The sequence below is a fragment of the Patiria miniata genome, unplaced genomic scaffold (genome assembly GCF_015706575.1).
Source record: "Patiria miniata isolate m_02_andy unplaced genomic scaffold, ASM1570657v1 HiC_scaffold_10, whole genome shotgun sequence".
NCBI classification, from domain to species: domain Eukaryota; kingdom Metazoa; phylum Echinodermata; class Asteroidea; order Valvatida; family Asterinidae; genus Patiria; species Patiria miniata.
Genome location: NW_024037048.1, coordinates 2,321,503 through 2,337,283, shown reverse-complemented (window position 1 = coordinate 2,337,283; position 15,781 = coordinate 2,321,503). Strand labels below are relative to the sequence as shown.

Sequence of the window (15,781 nt, the reverse complement as noted above, 5' to 3'; positions counted from 1 at the left end):
AGCTTTCGTTTTTGAAAGAGCTGTCACATTTTAAAGTCAATCCAAGACCCCATTGCACAGCTGAGAATACATTTTCCAGTAGACCTTTATACCATGAGGTGCAGATTTACCACACAATTTCTTTTTAAATTTAATTCAATCAAGTAACCACTGCAAAATGAAATTCCAAAAGTTAATGGCTAAAAGGTATGATTATTTTATGACAAAATGTATGCCTGACTTAATTTGATTAAACCTCCAATAGTTCAAAGTATACGTGCACCTCTTTGGGCACACTCAAGAGCTCTGGGACACCCAGGACATCCAGAAAATTCCACTTTGCTCGCAATTGTTAGCTTCTCTATAATCATGTGCCTCAAGGATCGATGTATGTCTTTAGAATTACAAGCGTGGTTTTTGTTATAGGTGTACTTCTAAAGTTTTGCCGTGATTTTGCAGAATCAGTTTCTCTACAAACTGGTATACTATGGAGGGTACTTTTTATACTAAAATAAATGTCATTGAGAATTTGAGAGCGAGTTCTCCATCATTTCTCACAGGGGGAATCCCCGGGACCGAATCACTGTTGTGTTGGGGGGGGGGGGGGTCTGTTATCGCACGGAGACAGAAAGTCCGTTACCAGCGAGACTTGTTTGGTGAATTAGCAGACTTCTTGCTATGGATTGTATTTGTACGTGACTCATCATATAACTGGATGTTAAAAATACTTAAACTGTACATTGTACTGGCAATGACTACTTTTGATGACTGGAATTAGGATTCCACTATATAAAGTCTACGTCCCCGCCAGGAGGACGTAGACTTTATACATGCATATAGTATATGTGCATATAGTAGAGTCCCTCAATGTGTTGCACTTCAAAGTTTCTCTCAAATTTCCTCATGCAGTGTTGCCAAACCGCTTTGTATATGATATCTCGGAAAGACCCACATGTACATGTAGGTGCTGTTACATTTATATCCATATTCTCTGTCATAATCCTCAATTAATGCTCTGCAGATCTATGTATCCCTTTGGATTATCATGCTTGTGTTCCGCCATCATGCATTAGTACCGAACCCCACTCCATGCACTTTGGAGCCTTACAAACCTTTTTCTTAAGTAGAACTAGAATCTTTGTCCGTGACATTTTTTTATAGGATTTCATGCCCAACATTGTGCTAACCCTCATCTGTGCTGGATATATACTCGAGCATGAAAGTTCGTTTCCTGTCCCATTATTATATCAATTAAATAAAAGATACTTTTTTGAGACTTTAATCACGAAACTCGTATCAGGAGCTTGCGACACCATCACGGTGTTTTTGTCAACTGGTGTTGTTGAGGCCCTCACGTGACCCGTCATGTAACCAAGCTTGGTCGCACGACAGGAGGCGGTCGTACAAACTCATGGGACTGCAATGGGTTCCCCTGTATCCTTACTGGTTGCCAACCTTTACATGGAGGATTTTGAATGTAGAGCATTGTCTACTGCTCCTACCCCTCCAAACCGATGGAACCGCTATGTGGACGATACCTTTGTGGAGATACAGGAGTTAGCCATTCAAAATTTCACTCAACACATCAACAGCTTCGATTCCAACATCAGGTTTACTATGGAACCAGAGACAGATTCCAAACTTCCATTCCTAGACACCTGCGTTCACATCAAAAGTGATGGATCCACCAAAGTAACCATCTACAGGAAGCCGACTCACACCGATCATTATTTGAATTTTGGGTCCAATCACCATCTAGCACACAAGAGGTCCGTGGCTCGCACTCTTTGCCATCGGATCGACCAAGTCATCACAGAAGAGGAGGACCGCGAGACTGAACTTCACCACGTCAAAAAACGCTCTCACTGCCAACGGGTACCAACCATGGGCGTTCAAGATCCCTAAAAGGAAACAAACAACTGGAGCTGCCTCCAAGGCGATCACCAATGCGAAGCAACAGCCTATGGCCATTTTGCCATACATCCGAGGTTTGTCTGACAGCTGGAGTGTATGTTTCGTGAACACGGTGTCACGGTAGCACACAAACCGTTTAACACTCTTCGCTCCCAGTTGATCAGCCTGAAAGATAAGACCCCAGACCTCAAGAAATGTGGCCTCGTATACCAGATGTCGTGTGATGGTTGTGAAGACACATATACCGGGGAAACAGCTCGCACTCTGCAGACCCGATACAGAGAACACACCAGTAGGTCAGCCCACCTGACAGCAGTTGGTGAACATATATCCACCCCAGGACATGGCATCTCCGTGGACAATGTCAAGATCATCGCCAGGGAGGACGACCTCTGGAAACGCAAAATCAGCGAGGCCGTGGAAATCCGCAGACACCACCCCCATATGAATAGAGATGGAGGGTACGAGCTGGCCCACGTGTACGACCGCCTCCTGTTGTGCGACCAAGCTTGGTCACGTGATGGGTCACGTGAGGGCCTCATCAACACCAGTTGGCAAAGACACATTGATGGTGTCGCAAGCTCCTGATACGAGTTTCGTGATTAAAGTCTCAAAAAGGTATCTTTTATTTAATGGATATATACTGTTTAGTGAAGTTGCACATCAGAATGAACAAATTGTTCAACTGGAATTAAAGTGTGTTTTTTTATATTATTACTAGGACCATAAAGATACACAGCTCACTAATCTTCATGAATCACTGCGTCATGGCATTGTTGAAGGTGGAATAACCAAAATGGCAGAAGATGATGAACGAGAAGAAGAAGACAGAGACTTCAAACCAAATCAAGGACAGGGCAGAGAATTTGGTGGTGAATCAACAGCACTGGAATCAAGAAATTTAGAAAATGTTCCATTGTTACCAGAACATGAAAAGACATTGCAACAAGTAAGTAAAAACCATGTTATTATTTTCTTATTAAAATATTTATATTAAAAACATATCATTAATTTTATGAGAAAACCTTGCACAAAATTAAGATAGGACTGGTACTGAATACGGTACCTATAATTCCGCCTGAAATATTATTGTTGAAAAGAAAACATGCATTGAGGGTGCTTTAGCAGTAGTCACTGAAGTGACTCACTGAGCTTTAAGCATTAACAGGTAGTTGCTATGTAACTTACTAAGTGTGTTGGACTGCATGTATTAGCAATAGATGGTGCTTTGTGACCACCTTTGAGAGCCCCAATTAAAGGGACACACTGTGTACACACCCAGGTTTGGGTGTGTATTTTGCATGTACACAAAACTAATCTGAACTGCTTAAAGGTAGAGTAGAGGTGGATCATTTGCAGATATTCAAAAAGTAACTGATGAAATTTTGGTTGAAAAGCTTACTTGGTTTAACCCTCCTATGCAAACATACATTCTGTGCCAAGTAGTCCTTTCAGTCAAATTCAAAGTAAGTGACTGTTTTCAACAGTTAAGAATTCTCAGCCTTACATAAAGCAGGATTGACTGGATGGGACTGTTTAAAGTAAATTGATACAGCTACCGGTATACTTTGACTCTGGGTGAGTGATAAAACAGCTGTGACCACAACTTGCCTGCTTTGTCTGTTGCCCCCAATAATTACAGTGCTGTTTGACATATGATTTGACTTCTGGTGACTAGCTTTTGTTAAAAATATGGTAAAGCTGGGGAAGTGGAAGTGAATTTTGACTGTCTGTGACTGTTTAAATAGCAGGAGGGTTAAAGATAGCACTGAACTCACTGTGAAATTATTCTTTCTGGCATGCTGTCATTTCGAAGAAAACAAAAGAAGGCCATTAATTTCCAAAGATGCGTGGAGTGACAATTTTTTTTTTAAATGTCCATTGGTAGTTGGTTTGTAATGTGGCAAATCCATGAATTGGTGCATGCAAGCATTAGCACGAGGCATGCGTTTGCTATTTTCTGTCAGTTCAGTGCGTGATATCATGTACGGTAGCTGCCATCAGCTGAATGAGGACGTGTTCTGGATGCTGATTTCAGGCGCAATTCAAAATATGAATTGAAATATAGGCTAATAATGATAATATGAAATTTTAATTGAAGCAGAGATCCTAGAATGTTGTTTTCTCGGAATAAACAGCATTCACAGACCTTAAACTTCATCATCAGGTTAGTTGTGAAGCATGCATCTTTAAATTTTGACTTTTGTTGCTTCAAAAAGAAATGCACTATAAATGACAAATGATCTACCCTCCCTTTAAACCTGTAAGTGTTTGCATGAGTGTCAGGTGCTGTGTTCAATGCGTTTACGAGTCCCTAGCTCTCCTTCTGTTACCATTGAGCGGGTAGTTGCAAAGAATCCATTGGAATTTTCTTGGTTGTTTTATGAATTTATGATTGTTACCACAGTATGCATTGCAGAATGAAAGCATTGCCACTCTGCACCCAGGAGAAGACATCTTCTGCAATGCCGATATTGGCAAGGTATGATACAATAACATGTATGATTTATAAGCTGACTTGTTTAGAAACTTGCAGCCATAAGTCTCAACATAAACTATGAGTCTTAAAAATACATGATTTAAGTTACTGCTACACGATTTAAGTTGCTGGTACATGTATGCATGTGCAATACAAGGCCAGATTTTCAAGATTATTTTGGAATATGAACTGCTGTGAATTACTGATTCTACTGTGTTTACTCTTACCCTCAGAGCATTACTACCAGTACATCATCCCGTTGAGAGCGCTAGCGATTCGCTAAGATTTATTTCCAACAATCTCCTAGTGTGGTACAGGAAAAACGTTTTCCTGAGCTCATCCCTTCCGATCACTTTGACGTATTTCTCCAACCATTCCTTTGATAAATTCATGGTGTCATATTTATTTCTCCCTCAATGTGTTGTTTTCTACAATTAGGTGGATTTTGGTGAAAATTTGGTCTGTTGTCTGTATTTACAGCCCCAGCTGAGTGAGGTTACTTTAACTATTGACTTCGCTCGAGTAGCAAGTGGCTCGCGCTGAACCAAACAATGCCTGACTTCACATTGACTGCAAGTTGCTCACACCCACGCTACACCTTACCTGGCCGTTACTGCGAGTCTTCGCACAGGCTGCAAGTAGCTCACGCCGAAGTGTACAGAGAGAAATATTGCACACACTGCAAGTTACTCACTCCCTATGCTACTATTTACCTGGCCAGTTTGGTGTGTGACTTCTGCTCAGATAGCAAGTGTTATGACACCTCACTCACTGATTCTGTGTTTTGATTGGCCGAAAGCGAGTCACATGGTACTTTCTATTTATGCTATCTTTCAGTGCACGGCCAAAAGTACTACATGTATACCTCTCACAACCAAAGTTCTATACCATTAGCAACCAAAGTACTTTAACCATGGCACAATGTTTGTGTACAAATGCATGCCGGTGTGTGTGTTGAGCATTATGCGTAGCACATTTTGTTCCCAAGAGAGTGCGCCACAGAGTTGGGGTCAAACATTTTGTAAAGGGGTGGTTTGGAAGAAAGAAATACATTTTTAATCGTGTTCAGATTTAAATAGTTTAAAATATTAAATTCAAGCAGAATCTGTGGTGAAGTGTTATAAAACACTTCTTATGGCGAAGTAAAACTAGCCTCCCTCAGTGATCCATGGAGCATTCTATTTTCCTTCGGCTTCGCCACGGAAAAATAGAATGTCCTTGGATCACCTCGGGAGGCTAGTTTTACTACTCCACTTGAAGCATTCCATATTTGTATAGCAGCACATGCTGTACCAATTTAACGCGATCTACAGTGACCGACCCATCAGCATGAGACTCCACCAACAAAATAGCAAATCTCTCACCTGCACTGAATATCAGGTGACTTGGCCATAGAAATGAACTTTGGTATGTCATGGGTTTTATCACTATTTCAATGTTACATGGTGTGGTGCTTGAGGCAAATTCCCCCAGCATAAGAGTGCTACCTCGTCTGTTAGCCTATCGCTTTACCCAACTTTTTCTACTGCTGTTCCACTATTTCACCGGCTGCTCCACTATTGTTCCATCCGTCTCTCTACTGCATGGTGGCCCGATCTATTTTACCATTATCCTACTGGCCGTTCTCGCCCAGTTTTAAGTCATGTCATCCAGTTCCTTACACAGTCCTCCGGTCAATCAAAGAAGAAATCCTGGGCATCACCTAAGCCTAGGAACACCTCAAAGGTTCACCCAGGTACCACCCAGTCTGCCACACCTCCCACACCTCCACCGGCCTTGTCGGTTACATCCACAATCTCCAACTGCAGTGGCCCAGGTACCTGTATCCTGGTCCCACCTGCGCAGACGATGATTCAACTTTGTTTCCCTCAGCCCTTGGTCTCTCTTAGTGGCTCTGTTACCTCTGTTCCCGGCTGCTTCCAGGTCTCCTCCAAAATCTAATGCAGACTCTACCCCTCAGAAAAAAAAGAAGAAACGGTGGATACCCCCGGTAGGTCTGATATCTTGCACCACATGTGCTGGGGTTCCCTGAATCAGAGACCCTGATACCTACTAAAGAGCTGAGATCGTTCAAGTGCCTAGCGGCTTTGGACTCACTGGCCACCCCCTGATACCACCATAGTGGTTCCCTTTGATAGGGTTTGTTCTCAGCAGATCTTTTTAGTGTTTGATAGATCCATTGTCATCGTCCTTGTCGCCTGTGTCTCAACTTCACCTTCTTTCAGACAAGACAACCTAGTATCTCACCATGTCTACTGTCACAGATGTTGCGCATGACAAACTTGCTGCTGACTCCGGTCATCCGGTCTGGACTGCATCCCTCTCCCACATTTGTAACAAACTTGGCTTTGTGTACCTATTACTTGGACCATTTTTTGTTACATTACAATTTCAAGCTTACGACCTTTTGCCAGGCGCAAATAATGAAAACCACCTTCCATCTTCTGTTTACTGTTACTCACGTCGGATTGATGTTACCCCTTGAGACAATATTTCCATGCTCTATCAATCTTCCCAAAAACCTGAATCTGACCTTTTTACCCATTTTTTGCCCTTACAACTTTCTTCCAGGCACCCGACAATATGCTCTTTTTTTTTTGAATTCCAAAAATACATGTAACTGGCCACTAAATGATGGTCCAATCATCTTCAGGCAATGCCACACAAGCTTTCCTTCAGCCCCAAGGAATCTCTACCGTCAGGTTCGAGCAAGGCATGGCCCATCTGGTATGTCTATATCGCCTCAGGACAGGAACTGGACGATGGGGAGAAATGGGGATACAATGAGGACGGACAAACAGTGTGCGACTGTGGGGAGGAACATACAATGGGACACCTGCTGGTCTGCCCCCACCTGCCAGAACCCTGTACTCCTGAAGATCAGGCCCGGTTTCTAGAGCCAATATTTGGGGGGGGGGGGGGGGGCCCTAGCAGGGTTAATCCAGGTTTTTTTAGGGAGGCGTGCTGAAATGTAGACCAGTTATATTCTCTGGACACTTAAGCCTCCAAAAATCAATGGGGGGGGGGGGGGGCTCGTGCCATATTTTCTATGGGGAGCGCTGATAATATCCTACAATTAGGCACACTATATTGACTAAAAGTGTACAAATGCACCCTTCTCACGACTGTTTGGAGACTGTTCGCATGTATGTCACATTCTTACAGTCTAGTGCAATTTTTTTTAATAGATTTTTTTTGGGGGGGGGGGGTGGCTAGACAAGATTTGGGGGTGGGGCTAAAGCCGCCCAAAGTCGCCACTGCTGGAGATGTGGAAGGGTTCAACCCCGGGCTAGATCCTGCGTCCTGCACCTGGATGGGTGTAGTGTAGTGACCCGAGAAGAATAATGTGTGACAAGGTGGCATTCGGTATGAGTTGGCACATGTATGATTTGGCAGGCATACAAGTTTGCAGGCGTACAAGTTGACCAACTTGCATTTAAGTCCATCTGGCGAGTACAGACAACACCACTGCCCATGCACTCTCCCATGGCTGGGTTTGCCCCATAGACTGGACCCTTCCAACCTCAGTCACTCTCACTGTTGGACAGTCTGCATGTCAATTTTTTAGCAAAAGAAGATCAGTACACTCCCCCCACATTGGCCAGACCTTCTTTGAAAGTCTTGGTCGGGTCTGCTTCACCCAGAGTCTTCATGTGATGTGCTGGCCATTGTCTAGCGTTCCTTCCAATATGCTGGACTTGCTCAATAGGCTGCTGCCATCGCAGCCCGTAGCTAGCGCCAATAACCCACACTGTTTAAAAAAGTGACATTTCTATAAATGGTGATCATGGCTTTCGATGGATCCCTTCACTGAAACTGTAATCGAAGTTGGCGACTTTCTTCTCCACCTCTTCTAGTCTGTTCTTATTGTTTGCATGTACTACCAAGAACTACTGCTCCATAACTATGGCCGTTCACCCTGGTTATTTTGGGTTTGCAGTGTGTCGACCTCTTGGGCCGTCTTCAAAGGGGTGCCTCTCACAGACATCATGCAAGCGGCATGATGAAAGTCTCTCCCAACACCTTCACCTCAGGCTACTTCAGAGATGTGCTTGCAGGCCGACAGCAGAACTGGTCTTGCAGCCCTATCTACTGTTCCAGTGGAGCAACCAGATCTGGTTCCTCCTTCACTGAAGCCGTGTAGGACCGTTCAGTGACGGCCTACCTCGCTACAGTGAGTCACCAATTTTTCTGGTTTTTCTTTGGTGGGTTTGGTCTTGTTGGCTTAGAGCTCACGCTTCCTTGCATTCCACCTTCTACTCTCATGTCATTCACTGGAACCCACCTTCCTATAATAGGATACTCTGCATATGTATGCAGTAGGCTGTGCGGGTAAGATGAGCATGGTAGAATCCACCCCCCCCCCCCCCCCCCCCCCCCCCCCCGATGTGTGATTCTACTAATGAGTACTACCCATAGAGCGCCCGTCCGCATGCCCACTCTCGGGTATGTGTTGTCTTACATGCTTTTACATTCAAGAGTATGTGTAAAATGGCGGGCGGGCCACAAGGAACTATGGGAAATCAACTTTAGTGGATGGCTAGCGCCCTCAAGGGAAAAATGATATGCACTATGGGTAAGTACTTGCTACATGTAGAAGAAGCAGGGGCGGCAATTACATTGTAGCACTGAGATAAAATTGAGATTTTCAAATATTTATAGTTTACATTCCACATGTGTTGTGGATTTTAAAAACTGGTTATTAAAAAAACCTAATTTTTTGTTAATATTGGGAAGAGAATAAACATTTGAATCTTTGAAATTATTTTATTAAATTTTTTAAAATGAAATGTATCAAAAATGATCAAAGGATTTGATGTTTTGCTCCTAACATTGAAATTAAAAAAAAATTAGTGAAAGAAAAGAGAATTTGATAAATGCTACTAAGTTTACTTTTTGACGCTGCTCAAAGGCAACATACAACGTTTACAAAACTACAAAATTATGAAATACTTTGCTTGACTGTTAGTGAATAATATAGTTTCTAGCACCCTGTAAAATCATGGCACCTGGTTTGCTGTTATTTTCAAGAAGAGTGGCATTTTGTCACAATATCCAATGATGGTCGACTGTCCATCATTAGAAAAACAACTGGTTTATTTTCAAATACTGCCCCCAATCTACCAAATTTAGTTAGTCCTTATTTTGTTTGCAATCAGCTACACACCTAGAAATGGGTACAAGCCGGCTAGACTGGTTCCCTGACCTTACAGTTCCCGATGTCTATAAATTGCTCCACTTCATCTGACGTGGGGTCAGGGAGCCAGACTACAAGAACGACATTTTTTTCTTGGTCTTTCCAGCATATATGAACACAAAATTGTAAACAGTTCAGAGTTACAATATGTGCTATAAAATAATAAAAACTAAGTCAATCCTAAGTTGATTTTATCAACTAAGTTGTTGTTTTTTTTATTAGACATTTATAATAAAAATGACTCATAAAAATAAAGACAGCAATAACTGCAAATACGGTTTTGGTATTTTTTATATTCCAGGCACAAGGTGCTTTTAGTAATCTCCAAAAGAAATAGAAATAGTGATTTATTTAATAAAATCTAATTTTTTTCATTTATTTATTTTTATTGTAGGACATTTTTACCTGCACAGTTTTTACCTACACAAGAAGAATGTCATTTACATGACTTCAGTTTGTTCAATTTCGTTTGCTCGTTTATTTTCAACTAACAAAACCAGTTATATGAGCACCTCTATACATCACAGACCGATTATACAATTATTGTCTATAACATGTCAAAAGTCTCATCAAATTGAAGGACCCTCCTTCTTTTTGCAAACTTTTTTAAGAAGAGAAAATTAATGTATATTCTCCTATTTTGAAGCTTTGAGTGGCAGCATAGCACTGCAATTATTTTGTTTCAGCTAAAACCATCTAACCGTTTTTATTATTTTCAATATTGATTTAAGAACCGATTAATGTGTTGCTGTTGCTCCGTCTATTCCGTGAAAACCACCTAAAAAAACAATGGCCCACCTGCTTCCTTTTTTTGAGGCGGTGAAATGTCATTCTGCTGGATACACGTACATGGGTAAAATCAAATTTTGATGTTTGGTATATTTTTGTATTTTTCAGCTTTTCACCTTTCCTGTAGGATTATCATTGTTTGAGGCAAATGCAATGGAGAAGCTTGTCATGACGTCAAGTCCAGGTAAACGCCTGATTGGTTTCATGTTAAACTGTTGTTTGAAATGTCAGATTTGCAAAAAATCTGAATTTGATCCAGCCCCTAGGAGACACAGAGATTTAAACACATAATACCATTTCCCCAACTATTAGAGCTAGATTCATATATATTAATTGGCTGTTTCGGCAACCGGCCGAAACAGGCTTTGTTCTCGTGAAATTTGTAAAACAGTAGTGCCCCCAAATTCAATCATTCAGACAACTGGTCAGTTTGATGAGAATTCTGACAAATCCTATATCATTCATACACCAGAAAAAGACCACAGAGGCCTTCTTATCCCGTATACGTTATTACTTTAGGGAACAACACCCATAACTTATCACTGGAGTGTCCCATCTCCTTACGAAATGACAGTAACCAGTATATTCGATTAGAAAGGGGTCATTTTATTGGTAGAGCAGAGGAAGTGACAGATATATGGTAGAATCGGAAACACCTACACCTACTCATGTACCCGACTGATGTTCATTGGCTGCGTATAATGAGAATGCTATTAGACAGGTCAATGCCATTCCAGAGCATGTCGAAGAATTGTGGAAATGTTCAAATACAAACCTAACCTCTGAAGAATCTGAAGTTTTAGCAAAGACACTTACGGAGTCAAGGGCGGATCCAGGGAGGGGGCCATGGCCCCCCCCCCCCCAAACGAAACCATTTTTTTTTTTTTATGTGACATCGCAATAAAGGCAGGCAATGAGTACACCACCATCTTTTTTTCAAAAAACATTGGTTAAAGTGGTCAGAAATTGCCTCAGATCGCACCACAGAGCATCTAGAATCCAAAAAATTTCGGGGCCCTTAAGCGGGCCCGAACCCCACGCCGAAATTTTGTTGACCCACTTTTTGGGGGGACCAAAATTTTTTTTTGCCCCCTCCCCAATTGTGTTCTGGATCCGCCCTTGTACGGAGTATGCAGACGTATTCTCCCAAAATGACAAAATGACATTCTCCCTAGGGAATTCTCAGCCATAAAGCACCTGATACATACCGGTAGAACCGAAGTTGGTTTTGAAAAAGAACCCCACTTGGTTTTGAAAAAGAAGAAAGAACACATTTAGATGATTTGCTTAAAATAGTTGTTATACAACCCTCTTCATCAGCATGGGCCGTTTTAGTCAGAAAGAAAGACGGTAAAGTTCGATATTGTATCGATTATAGGGCCCTGAATAACGTGACCAAAAAAGATGCTTTCCCTTTACCAAACATAGAAGAGTGTCTAGATGTATTAGAGGGGACAATGTTTTTCAGCTTACTAGACATGAGTAGTGGCTATTACCAGATTGAACTGTCTGAGGAAGATAGGAGCAAAACGGCTTTTATTACCAAGTATGGTCTTTTCGAATATGTACGTATGCCCTTCGGGTTATGTAACGCACCAGCTACCTTCCAAAGGGCAATGACCCTAATACTCAGGGGATTAGAGTAGACTGAAGTTCTAGCATACCTAGATGACATTATTATTTTGGGAACAAGTTTTGAGAACTCAATTCAAAATTTGGTGACAGTTTTAGAGAAATTCCGCATACACAATCTCAAGTTGACATCAAAAAAGTGCCATCTACTCCAAACGTAAGTAATTTTTCTAGGAAAGCTAGTCAGTAGGGATGGTATATCGCCTAACTCAGATAGTGTATCCGCTGTACAAGATTGGCCCAGACAGGTGTCTAGCAAGGAAATAGAGAGGTTCCTTGGCTTTATGAACTACCATAGGGCCCATGTAAAAGACTTTGCCAAACTAGCTTGTCCCTTATACGAACTTACCAAGACAAATGTACAATTTGTTTGGACAGATGAACACGAGACATCTTTTCAAGCATTAAAACACAAGCTCACTACTAGCCCTCTGCTAGCATTCCCAAGAAATGATAGTAATGACGTTTTTGTGTTAGATACTGATGCCTCAGATGCTGCAATTGGAGCAGAACTGCTTCAAATGCAAGACGGTGTTGAGAAGGTGATAGGCTATGGTAGTTACGTACTTACCCCGGCGCAAAGAAAGTATTGCACAACTAGAAAAGAACTACCTGCAGTAGTACGTTTTACACGCCAATTCCGCCATTACTTGCTGGGGCGCCAATTTTACATAAGAACGGACCACAGCAGTTTGGCTTGGTTAACAAGATTTAAGCTGATTTCTGGTATGTTAGCAAGATGGGTAGAGGAACTAAGCCAGTATGACATGATAATACTTCACAGAAAAGGGGTCAAACACATTGACCCCAACTCTCTTTCACGTATCCCAAACACAACTCCATTCTGCGACTGTTATTATGCGGGTTGTAACGTAGACACCCTCCCCTGTGGTGGTTGTCAATACTGTACGCGTGTTCATAAACAGTGAAAACGATTTGAAGATGACGTCGATGATGTCATTTCTCTTGCAGTGCGAGAAATCTCAAATATCAACGCTAATGTAACTCCAGCAACTAGCCCCCAAAGACCGATCGGCCACGTCGCTAACGCTGTCACTAAAAATTCATGTGTAAATGAGAAGACTGACTCAAACTGATGTCTGTTGGTTGACGAAAACGTCTCGTTGTTTACTAAATACTCAACACAGCAATTACGCGAGCTACAGCATAAAGATCAGGACATAGGGAAATTACTAAAATGGAAAGAAAATTCAATTTGCCCACAGCAAAATGAACTTCAAAGTTGCTCACCAAGCGTGAAGTATTTTTGGTCGAATGCCTCACTTTTGTGTGTTAAAGACAGTGTTCTTTATTACAAATGGGATGAGGGACACTCTACCAAACTGCTGTTCCTGACCCCCCACACTCTGAAACGTGAAATTTTTAAATTTGTGTCATGACTGTAAAATTGCTGGGCACCCAGGCATAACAAGAACCCTCCAGAAAGTAAGGCAGACATCCTTCTGGTATAACATGAAGGAAGATGTTTGTCTGTATGTAAAAGCCTGCCAAGAATGTAACACACACAAAAAACCATCACGCAAGCGTAGGGCACCTTTGACAAAATTTCCATGCTGGGGCACCAGTTGAACGCACACACCTGGATATACTAGGTCCCTTTACCCCATCTAGGTCGGGCAATAAATACATATTGATGCTAATCTGCCAATTTACTAAGTGGATTGAAGCCTATCCCTTGGCTGACCAAACCGCGAAACGTGTTGCTAGGGCAACAATAGATAATTTCATATCGAGGTTCGGATGCCCCTTACAAATCCATACTGACCAAGGCACTAATTTCACAAGCTCATTGTTTACAGAAGTTTGTGAGTTTTGGAGATTGCTAAAACACGAACAACTCCATATCGTCCCTGCTCAAACGTCAGGTGGAAAGGTACAATAGGACTCTATTACAACTTATCAGATGCCATTTAAAGGGGAAGGTAACCGAATGGGATGAGGATCTACCTATTCTCACGGGGACTATTCGTTCTCTTCCAACCGTAGTACTGTTCTGACCCCTAATTTAATGATGCTGGGAGGGAAATCCGGCAACCTATGGATCTAGTGTTTGATTTCAAAGGAAATGATGTCCCTAACGAGCAGCCACACCAATATGTAAGAAACCTTAACCCTAAAGGGGCCGGGGGGGGGGGCGGAATCCGCCCCCCCCCTCAACATTTTCCGCGATAGCTTCTAAAAAAATTTTTTTCGCGACCCGAGCTGTTATGACTTTTTAGCCTCGAGCTTTGCGCATCTTTTGATACCAAAAACATAAAAATCGGACCACGGGTTGGCCCGTAGCGAAAAATTTTCCGGCGCTACGCGCCGTGAAAACTGAATTTCGTCGCATATCGTCGTGTGTACACCGAGCAGAATTGCCATTCATACATATGAATAATTAATTAGCCATAATTCCAAAACCCTTTGACCTATAGTCATGAAATTTCTTGGGCATGTTTAGGAAGAGTTGCTCTATGCATGTGCTGAGTTTCAAAATTTTCGTCACTCGATGGCCGAGATCTTAGGGGGGGGCGGAATCCGCCCCCCCCCCGGCTGAGAGATGGTCAAAATAACCCGGCCCCTTTAGGGTTAAAGAGAGAATGGTGCGGGTCCACACAATAGCACGTGACAATATTGGGGTAGCACAAACCAACAAAAGAAGTACTATGACTATCGAGAAAATAAAACATCATTCGAGGAAGGGGATATCATTTACAAACTGAATAAAGCCCCGAAAGTTGGCCTTTCTCAAAACTACAGGCAGTTTGGAAGTGGCCCTTGCTAGTCACACACGTATTGTCCCCTATCTTGTATAAAGTACAGGATAGGAGGGCTAAGGCACAAGTAGTTCATCATGACCTCCTCAAAAAGTGTGAGACCAGTTTTATCCCTTTATGGTTGTGAAAGGCTCGTAACAAATTACTAGGCCAACATGGTTTGGAAGATGAGGGGAAAACAATTTAAGCACAAGTGAAAAAAAGTGTTCACTATATGACGCCACGCATGGGCGTCGCCAGGCTTTTTTCTAGAGGGGGGGCAAAAAAAATGTTGCCAAAAAATGCCTGTATTTCTCAACACATTCTCGATTTATCAGTTTTAGAGGGGGCAGGGACATTTTGCCCCCCCCCAAACCCATTAAATTTACACCACTATGTCTTCGCGCCTTTTTTCTTTTCTTTTTTGTCTTTTTTTCCCTTCCTTTTTTGTTGTTATAGTTGACAGAGCACCAGTCTGGCAGCACTGTCTCTCCGCTATATATTGCTCTATATTCGTTTATCCAGCAGCTACGGGCCTACTTCGATTAACTAAGGGGAAATTGACGTCCAGTGCCTCTTCCTGATCATTCCGGGCTCGATTTCTAGACCTGGTTTGCAGTGATTTTGACCTGAAAATCTGCTTGGTGTGTGATGCTTATGGCTTCTATACGGTGAACTGCTTCACGCAGTGTGCCTATGCACAATCAGTGGCTTGGCTTGACTGCCCTGCTATTGTCCATCTCCATTCAATTGACTGTCGTCCACTATATCAACACAATGAACTTTTCACGGAGTGAACTCATCCAGTTGAACAGTTCTATTGTTCGGCACCCAAGACTGCCCACTGATGTGTACAACAACATACGCAAACTTGGTATCAATCGCAAGCCTCCTACTTGTCGAGGGAAACGGGCAGGGAGGATAGCCTCTACCACCTTGGTAACTGGTAAACCATTAGTGACCCAACCAATGATGTTCCTGTGATTTGATAATTGAACATGATACTGATATCATGGTTTTAACTGAGACTTG

General features: G+C 42.3%; 2 protein-coding genes across 2 annotated transcripts in view; both read left to right on the top strand.

Annotated features, from left to right (window-relative positions):
• The first annotated feature begins 1,401 nt into the window (after positions 1-1,401).
• LOC119740058 lies at positions 1,402-2,481 on the top strand. The gene is made up of 2 exons (XM_038215263.1): positions 1,402-1,854; positions 2,050-2,481. The coding sequence occupies exons 1-2, from the start codon at positions 1,402-1,404 to the stop codon at positions 2,479-2,481; spliced, it is 885 nt and encodes a 294-aa protein (XP_038071191.1).
• A 137-nt stretch (positions 2,482-2,618) lies between these two features.
• Positions 2,619-15,781, top strand: part of LOC119735284 (SMC5-SMC6 complex localization factor protein 2-like) — a 49,820-nt gene continuing 36,657 nt past the window's right edge. Inside the window, exons 1-3 of the mRNA XM_038208984.1 lie at positions 2,619-2,842; positions 4,301-4,375; positions 10,467-10,542. Coding sequence (XP_038064912.1) covers positions 2,690-2,842; positions 4,301-4,375; positions 10,467-10,542 — 304 coding nt within the window. The 5' untranslated portion in view covers positions 2,619-2,689. The remainder of the gene's footprint in view (positions 2,843-4,300; positions 4,376-10,466; positions 10,543-15,781) is intronic.

Excerpts from the sequence above, each read along its gene's own strand:
- LOC119740058 (XM_038215263.1), top strand. The coding sequence starts at position 1,402 with ATGGGTTCCCCTGTATCCTTACTGGTTGCCAACCTTTACATGGAGGAT. Across the intron at positions 1,855-2,049 it reads AACGCTCTCACTGCCAACGG|TTGATCAGCCTGAAAGATAA; the intron begins GTACCAACCATG and ends CTTCGCTCCCAG.